The sequence below is a fragment of the Lingula anatina genome, chromosome 6 (assembly GCF_051362555.1).
Source record: "Lingula anatina isolate TDL-2025a chromosome 6, LinAna3.0, whole genome shotgun sequence".
NCBI classification, from domain to species: Eukaryota; Metazoa; Brachiopoda; class Lingulata; order Lingulida; family Lingulidae; genus Lingula; species Lingula anatina.
In genome coordinates, this window is record NC_141772.1 from 23,412,213 (window position 1) to 23,421,270 (window position 9,058).

Here is a 9,058-nt window from a genome sequence, read left to right on the forward strand (position 1 = left end):
ATGTAGCTGAAAGTTAATGTCATCTACCAGGTTTATCTCATTGCCAGTGTTTCTGTCATGTATAATTAACAGACACCTGCTCTACCTGTTTCAATATTTACATGATTAATGTTCAGGCTTACTGATGTACTGTGTTATATATATACACCTGTGAATTTAAATACAAATTTGTAATTATTAACAGCTTCATTTTGCCCACAGCAGAATTCTGCTGCTCTAAATATAGAAGAAACGGAAAGAAGAGTTGTCCTAATTTTTTATGTATGCCATGAACTCATAATAAAAGATGTCATTGAATGCGGATGCCACCACAAATACGTTAAGTTATTTATAAGCCTAAGTGAGCTTTCTGAAAATTGGGTCACAATCTGACGTGGCTTTGAGCACACATTAGTATATCTCTCCAAGTAGACAAGTTACTTCACAACTTAGGAAGACATCCGCTGAGAGATTCTAAACTTGACTTCATCATGAAGGTAGGTATGAACTGACATAAACTATGAAAAAAAAAATTACAGGATGTGTTTGGTATTAGAGCGTGTGATATAGAAATAGTTAGAGACGTGTCTACTGGCATGGGTTGCTTCATAACAAACGATTTTGTATACTGAAGAGATGGGTTTTGGTTTCTGTGATACTTAGGGGAAGTCTGTCCCGGTTGTATGACTGAACATAGGGCGCTGTTGATTCTGCAGATTTGGTCAGAAAGTGTCTCGTCCTTAACACACTTCTGTGAAATAGGCACTTGTGTTCCCTCTCTAGCTCAGTGTCTTTCAAAATTTATTTTGTCCTGCTTTGCGGTTGTATGAGTTTGACTTTGTGTCTATCCATGTGTTTTAATTAATACAATCAGTGTATATTTTTATTTTTATGGATGTTTTTGCTTCTCATTTGGGTGTTCATAAAATATTTGTTAAGTTTTTTATGATATGACTAAAAGTTTCAGTTGGAATTATAATGTAGGAGTTTCAGATGAAGAATGTTTGCTGAAGATCGCAGAGTTCATGTTTGTTTTATTATTCAAGCAATCTTTAGTACTAGTGCTCATTTAGGTTGTCATACAAGTGTCAGTTGTTAAAGAGAAAAATATATTTATTTTTTGATGGTCCGGGAGATGTTCCCAGGGATAGGTGGGATGAAATTATGATGGCCCATTGTTGGTGAACAATTTTAAATATCTGATGCTAGGTCAAATACTTTCATTATGTCATCTTTACAGAAAGTTTAAGAAAGGGCATTTGTCACATTGATGTTTATGAAAATTTTAAAGTTATATGTTTAGAAAAATTAACAAATGAGAAGATGAATATTTCGCAGGCGTGTTTGCATTGCCTGAAAATGTTTGTTTTATGTTTTATGTGACTAAGTTGTTATTCAAAGTGGCATGTTGTAACTTGTATCCTGAGTGTATTATGGACACAGAAGGGGTGTAGTCTATGACGCTGTAGTGATCAGGTTACACCTGTGTGGTGACTGGTGTCTGGGTGTGGGTGTATTCTAGTTCTAGTGTTTAACACCTGATGTCACAAGTGTACCTGAGATGAGGTCACCCTACCCAAGGACACAGAGCTTACTGTAGCATAAGACATTTTAGCTAGATGAAAATCTTTTATTTAGAAAATGTGAAATATTTTACTGTTTCTTCATCAAGTTTTACATTGTTCTTGTGTCAAGTTTTGATTTAGTTCAAAAGGAATATATTCCATAGTGTGCTGACAGTGGCCTCTTTCTAATTAGATCTGTTTATAATGCCCCTGAAGAGGCCTCCGGGCGGAAATGACTGTAGGGCACAATAAACATGGAACAAACAGACTGATTTAGTTCATTCTTCTCTTTGTCTATTTCTTTGGGTTTTACCATAGAATCATTTAGTGCAGATGAAGGTAGCTTTGGCCTTGGCCTATTTATTATTATTATTTTTTTTAATGAGCTTTCCATGCTGTTAAAAATATTTATTTCAACTTAGGAAACTGCCTAAATAAACAGAAAAGAAGCTATTGAAATCTGTTTTTTCTTCCTGATTTAGATACATTTACTTAAAAGTTGTTAGGTGTAAAACGTTCAGTAAAAGTTCAGAGATTCTTACACTAGTACCTGAAAATGAACTACTCAAAATGACTACTTAATTATACCTCATTGCAGCCAAGTGAAAGTTGAAGGCATCCCTTGCATTTTAATTTAGAAAATTAAAGATGGTATTCAGTTCACACGTGAATTTAATGTGCAATTTTCTTTTTTTTTTTTCGTAGGACCACCACATAGGCAACATGAAGGCGCTGATATTGGTGGGGGGTTATGGGACGCGATTACGACCTCTGACCCTCAGTCGGCCCAAGCCATTGGTGGAATTTGGCAACAAACCTATGATGTTACACCAGATAGAGGCCCTGGTAGAGGTATGTAAACTACCTCGGATGATGAAGATGCTGATAATTTTACATTGAAATTATTTCACACCAAGTGAATTACAGTGTAATCAGATACTTGGTTACTATGACTGAAATATGAAGAGAAAAAGATGGTCTACAGTTTTTATGATAGCAATTGGAGGTCATAAATGAAAATTGTCAAACACAACCCAAAAAACTTTCATACCGTTAGCTTACACCCAACCAGCATAGGTCTTCATCAGGCCCTGTGTCTAATTTATTAATAAATTAACTGGTTTATTAATAATTGTGTCTAATTTGTTACAGGCAGGGGTAACCCAGATAGTACTAGCTGTCAGCTACAGAGCAGAGCTTTTAGAACAGGAACTCAAAGTACAAGAAGAAAAGGTTAGAGATTAGGAAAGATCATAAGACTTCTACTAGAGATAAAAGTTTTTTTTTTTTAGAAGTTGATTAAAATTTCATACGCTGTCAAGCATTTCAGTAACCATCTGGTAAAGGTGGGGGAATTCTGAAGAGGTTACTCACTTGATAGATGCAAAATGTAACAAAGTTTGGAAATAAAAATTTCATTACATTTACATGCTAGAAATAATTTCTTGAAAAAAAATCATTTTCATATGAGAATGAGTCAGGTTATGATGTCTGAATGATCTATATTTCAGCTAGGAGTAACAATCACATTTTCCTATGAGGAGGAGCCACTAGGGACAGGTGAGGTGATTGTTAACATATGTTCTTTTCTCACAAACTAATCAATATTTTGTGATAATTGGAGATACGTTTCCATGCCAATCTAACATCTTCATTTCAGTATTCTTTAGGTGTCACCAGTGGCATGGTGATATTGACAGATTGATTATCTTTGATTGGTGGATTCACATTTGATATTTAGATAATAAGTGGAACCATTTTTATAATGTGACAAGCATGAAGTGGAAATCAATAGGGCCCTAGTATACTAATTTATATTTATTATAACTTCAGAGTTATGCTGAAGTGCATACTAGTAAAAATGATTTATTTTTGGCATGAAAGTAAGACCATAATTTTGAAATAGTCATATTTTCATTGTAACAGTTTTGTTTGACCTAACAGAATACCATTAAGAATTCGTCAAGGTTTGAAAGAGTATGGTATAGGTACTTCATATTTTATTTGTATTGTATTTTATTGTACCACCAGCGTTAGCGCTGGCGGTACACATGGTTTTAGTCCCGTCCGGTCCGTTCCGCCGGCTCCTGCGGCTCCGCCGGCTCCGCCGCCATGTTACCGTTACCGCTTCTCCTCCTAGACGGTAAGGGCCCCCATGCCCATCTCTTGGATTTAGGTCACCTATAATCTCAACTCGTTCCACGTAAAATTTGGGCTTTGTCGGTATTGGGGTCTAGGTATGTCATTCATTGCAATGCACCCTTGTCCAAAAATGGCAAAATTAAATGCTAATTATCTACCCTACGGAAGGAATTATGGGAAAAATTTCTACAGACGGCTTTCCAAAAGTCATATGTGTAGATTTCAAATATGCCCTTGGATTTGACCTTTGACCTTTATTTCAAGGTCAAACAGGCCAAATTTTTCAAAAAAATGAAATTTTTTTACGAAAAAAAATTATTTGCGCTGTTATTCAGACACCACACAGACTTAACCAATAATATTATTGGAAAATGATACCCTTCAGGTCATCTTTCATCTCCATGAATTTGGGGTCAATCGGTGCATTTTAACGGGAGTAGCGGCCATAAGATACTGAAACTGAAAACTGTCTCTAATTCGGGAACCATTAATGCTAGAGACCCATTCTTTTTTGCATTTTGTAGAGCATGTAAAGCCCAACACTGAAGGTGGTCTCCGTTTTTTTGTATTCCATACGGTTTTCAAGCTATGCTGTATCAAAAAGTACATATTGGTGGTGAAAGCACGGTAATGGATAATAAATTTTGAACTCTGGAAAAATAAAACATAAGGCTTGGCAAAGCAGACAACTTGTGGTCAAAAATGACATTATTTCATCAAATTTGAACATCTGGAACTTCAGAGCACCTCTTATTTCAAGAATTTTGACCAAAATGACCTTTTCTTTATTTTAATTAATTTTTTCTGTAGGAAATTTATGGCACATTATGGTAACTCCAAAATTAAAACATTTAGTCCCTTATATCTCTAAAACTGGCAGAGATAGGTCCATAGTTACTATTGAAGTTGAATAGGAAGTCATATACTGGCAATTTTACTGTGACCTTGAAATTGACCTTTGACCAACTTTTCACCATGAACTGAACTTTGCATATTTTTAAGTTATATATATATTTTTTGCATATTTTGAAAATTCTTGTTGATTGCATTTTTACAGCTTGTCAAGCATAAGACTGGTGGCTGTGTCCCTTCTTTTGTGTATGTGGGGGTCTATACGAATGCGCTTGCTCCAGCTGGTGGTACAATATTCGGAGGCGGTATCGCCTCTCTGATCCTCTAGTTTGTAAAGTGTACGGAACATATATTTATGGGTTTTTAACTCTCAACAAATATTATTATTATTATTATTATTATTATTATTATTATTATTATTATTATTATGACCTGTTCTCCATTCTCTCCACAGCTGGTCCTCTAGCCCTAGCCAGAGAAATCCTGGGCTCCAATGATGAGCCGTTCTTTGTCCTGAACAGTGATGTGATCTGTGACTTTCCATTCAAAGACATGGCAAGGTTTCACAAGAACCACGGCAGGGAGGGCACTATTGTGGTAAGGATCCTGGGGGAGGGAGGGGGTTCTGCCAGGGGTCCTCAGTCAGGCAACTGTTTCACAAAAACTCAAGTCGGCTTCCCTGACTGAAAAATTGGTTACCAACATTGCTTATTCTCTCTGTGACTAAGTTATGTTCAACAAAGAATCTAAAAGGCTAAGTCACTTAGCTCAGCCTAGTCAACTACGAAATTAAGATTCTTTGTGAAATGGGAGCCAGATGTTAAAGCCCTTTTCATGTTTCTTTACAAGTTTGATTGGTCCTAACCGGTAATGTAATTTTTTTTTTCTGCTCTAGGTCACCAAAGTAGAAGAACCTTCCAAATATGGCGTAGTGGTCTATCACCCAGAATCTGGGAAAATTGACAGTTTTGTGGAAAAGCCACAAGAATTTGTCTCCAACAAAATCAATGCAGGTCTCTATATCTTTAGTCCTACCATGTTGAACAGAATACAGGTGAGTTAGCTTATTCTGGGATCCATCTTGGTGCTATAACGCGCAAAACAGATTAAGTCTGTCTGTGTCTTTTAGATGTAATAATCTGCAACATTGTAATCCAGGATGTAAAAAAACACTTGTGTGGCTTACGAAGACTAACTAGGACAGAACCAGAACTGCTTCAATCAGTTACTTATTCACGTGCTATGGGCTCATTTCCAGTGAACCATCTTACTATGTGAAAGGTCCAAATGTGTGGGGACTCTCGCTTAATGCAATCCTCCTGGTGTTGAGTACAGTATATAGAAAAGCTGGTGATTATATAAGTACATTGGAAACAATTGAAACATTGGAAACGAGGTGTGTTAATCTGACTGCATTCAGCGAGAGTCCTGGCGGAGTTGGATCGATCAACATAGATGGATAGTTTTATTGGGAATGATCCCTAAGTCATATCTAGAATATAATTGATGAAATTTAAAATAAGATTTAAGTATTAAATATAATTGGGGATCTAATGTAACTAGCAAGTTTTGGGACTGTTGTAAATTATAAACCCCCTGCATTTCCACCTGAAGTGTTTTATGTCATTATTTTTTTCCAGCTACGACCAACCTCTATAGAAAAAGAAGTGTTCCCACACATGGCAGCCGACAGCAATCTGTATGCAATGGAGTTACAAGGTCAGTGGAATTATTCAATGTAACAACATTTTTATGAAGGTTATTTAACATTTAGATGAGATGAACACAATTTGTCTGGAACAGAGATAAAATAATAAGATGATAGTGTTTTTATTATCATATATTGCCCTCTGAGAAGTTTTTTTTTCTTTTTGTGTGTGTGTTTTTGTTAGTTTTTAGTTGACAGCCTTACTCGGAGAGGCATTGACAGATTTTGAATAAATGTTCAGGAAACTTCACGCATTGGCATGCTCTGAATCTGTGAGATTTTGGTGATAACGCATTAATTGACTAAATAATTAATTAACCCATTAATTGTTATAAGAATGGAACTATCTTTGCTGAGACTCATATTGTTCAAGTTTAAGGTGGTGGTACATCCTCAGGAGATGTTTATACCTGTCTGTTCCTCTAGTTTTCATTTGGGGTACTTTATTTCTTCAGGTTTCTGGATGGATGTTGGCCAACCCAAAGATTTCCTGACAGGCATGTGCTTGTATCTGACATCACTAAAACAGAAAGGAGGCCACTTACTTCACCATGGAGATGGAGTGTTAGGAAATGTCTTGGTGGTGAGAAAATAACTTTATCTATACTGGGTTCTTTAACTTTTGTCAATTAATATGTGCTTTTGTTTTACTTTTGTGGCCTTTTTTTCTGTTTATTTGATTATTTTGTTGAAAAAGCTTTAATTTTTTATTGAAATAAACTCTTGGCATAAATTTTTTTAAAAAAATGTTCAATAAAAATAATAATTGCAAAAAGAAAAAGAAAAAAGTCACATTTTTCAAAGTAGGTACTTGCTTCTAGGTACACGTAGTATCTTTGATTTAAAAATAGACCTGTGTATAAATATGGAAACTTGACAAATTACAGTTTACACAAATGAAAGAAAAAAGTAAGAGGTGACAACAATCAAGCCCCTGTGTTAATGTTCTAGGACCCGAGTGCCAAAATAGGTCGTAACTGCAGAATAGGACCCAACGTTACCATAGGACCGGATGTTGTCATAGAAGATGGCGTCTGCATCAAGCGGTGCACTGTACTGAAGGGAGCAGTCATTAAGTCCCATAGCTGGTTAAACTCGTGTATTATTGGATGGAGGTGTCATGTGGGGAGATGGGTAAGTGCTGCCCCCTATAGAAGGGAGGGGGAGTGAGGTAATGTCTTTACACTTTTTATAAAAAACACTGGACACTATTAGGTGCCTAAGAAATAATGCTTACCAGTCTGAAATTAGAAATAGGGACTGTTTGTTTTACTAAAACACATTAGGGGTAGAGTAGGGGATCTTTATGCATTACTTTAATACTCCTCTGACTGTGAAGATTTTGCTTCTTTCAGGTACGCATGGAAAATGTATCTGTTCTGGGGGAAGATGTCACTGTCAAAGATGAAATATACATCAATGGAGGAAGAATTCTTCCACATAAATCTATATCAGAGTCCGTACCTGACCCACAGATCATCATGTGATCATGTGACACTGTCATGTGACCAGGAGGGGCCAATCAGCTGGGCTGTTTGGCATTTTTCCAGTGCAGCTGTTTGCTGATCAATGTGATATATGAATATGACCAATTTGAAACTGAGGGGAATTAAACTAATCTTTATGAATTCTTTATTTTTAACTGTAAAGAAAACATCGGCAATGGATATGTTATATTTTCAAGTAGACTTCACGTGAATTCTCTGTTAACCGGTGGTTGTAACTGTAAGTTACCAAGTTTGGATGGAGAAACTGGACGATATGCAAGTACAAGTATGATCAAACAATCATGGAATATTTTCAATTAATTTTTTTATACTCCAGTCACTCTCTTAGGGGGGATGCACTATGTGTGCACAGTCTTGGAGTATTTGAATTATCATTCTATACAGGTCCTATGGATCAGACACTCACACATGGAGATGAGAATGAAACTTTTTTTGATCCGTGTGGTGCATACCTGTTATTCTATGTCCTCTGCAGAAAAAGTACAACCCACCTGTTACTAGTCAATTCCTTGGGTACAATATTCTCTCAGAGGTAGCTGGCTAGCAATACAGTAGGGTGCAATTTGGCTAGCTGTATTATATCTAACTTTTTTATGTGACAGATTCTTGTTTTCTCTTCAGTAGAACAGCTGCAGCTTGTCTATAGTTTGATTTCTTTAGGAAATGTAAAATAGTCAAATGCAGTTATAGAATACTTTTCAGTTTTGTAGCTTTCCATCAGAATTTATTAAGGTTTTCAGGATGTAAATTGCGTCCATCTTCTGTCCTGTAAAAACAAATTTTCATCGCACTCCTCTGGTGGAAGATTGACTTGTGCAAACTTTTTATGATATTAAGAGGAGATATGCATACCTAAAGAATTCCAGGTGAAACAGGTGTCATTAATCATGTGAGTCACCATATACATAAGGTACAGGAATGGCATAATGGAGTTAATTAGGCCATGATATTCAGGGTACTCAGCTGGAGATTCTTTTCATGTACAGTAAATACTTGATCTTTTCAATGGGCCAAAAATTATCAAACTTTCAGACACATAATTATATAGTCACAAAACTTACAATTTTGTGTAGCAGTTGTAATGCTTTTACTATATGGTACTATAAAGTAGCCTGCTTTTTAAGTACGTTTCTACTACTCAATATGAATGTTCTAATTCAAGAATTTATGACTTAAAAATACAGTTTCTGTAAAATTCAAGAATTTATGACTTAAAAATACAGTTTCTGTAAAATTCAGACGTATCTCCCTTTGAAAAATTGAGTAATTACTATAATTCTTTCAAATTAACTGCCCTTGTAATA

At 35.8% G+C, this 9,058-nt stretch overlaps 1 protein-coding gene across 3 annotated transcripts in view; it reads left to right on the forward strand.

The window, feature by feature from the left end:
• LOC106152870 (mannose-1-phosphate guanyltransferase beta-A) overlaps positions 1 to 8,448 on the forward strand; it is a 10,975-nt gene extending 2,527 nt beyond the window's left edge. Inside the window, exons 1-10 of one of the 3 annotated variants that reach the window (XM_087014529.1) lie at positions 300 to 476; positions 2,250 to 2,396; positions 2,697 to 2,777; positions 3,056 to 3,104; positions 4,993 to 5,135; positions 5,434 to 5,592; positions 6,179 to 6,257; positions 6,702 to 6,829; positions 7,198 to 7,380; positions 7,602 to 8,448. In XM_087014529.1, coding sequence (XP_086870655.1) covers positions 471 to 476; positions 2,250 to 2,396; positions 2,697 to 2,777; positions 3,056 to 3,104; positions 4,993 to 5,135; positions 5,434 to 5,592; positions 6,179 to 6,257; positions 6,702 to 6,829; positions 7,198 to 7,380; positions 7,602 to 7,733 — 1,107 coding nt within the window. In that variant the 5' untranslated portion in view covers positions 300 to 470 and the 3' untranslated portion in view covers positions 7,734 to 8,448. Of the gene's footprint in view, positions 1 to 299; positions 478 to 2,249; positions 2,397 to 2,696; positions 2,778 to 3,055; positions 3,105 to 4,992; positions 5,136 to 5,433; positions 5,593 to 6,178; positions 6,258 to 6,701; positions 6,830 to 7,197; positions 7,381 to 7,601 lie in introns of those variants that run through there. The other 2 variants (XM_087014530.1, XM_087014531.1) reach the window with 2 other exon arrangements.
• The last annotated feature ends 610 nt before the right edge of the window (positions 8,449 to 9,058 follow it).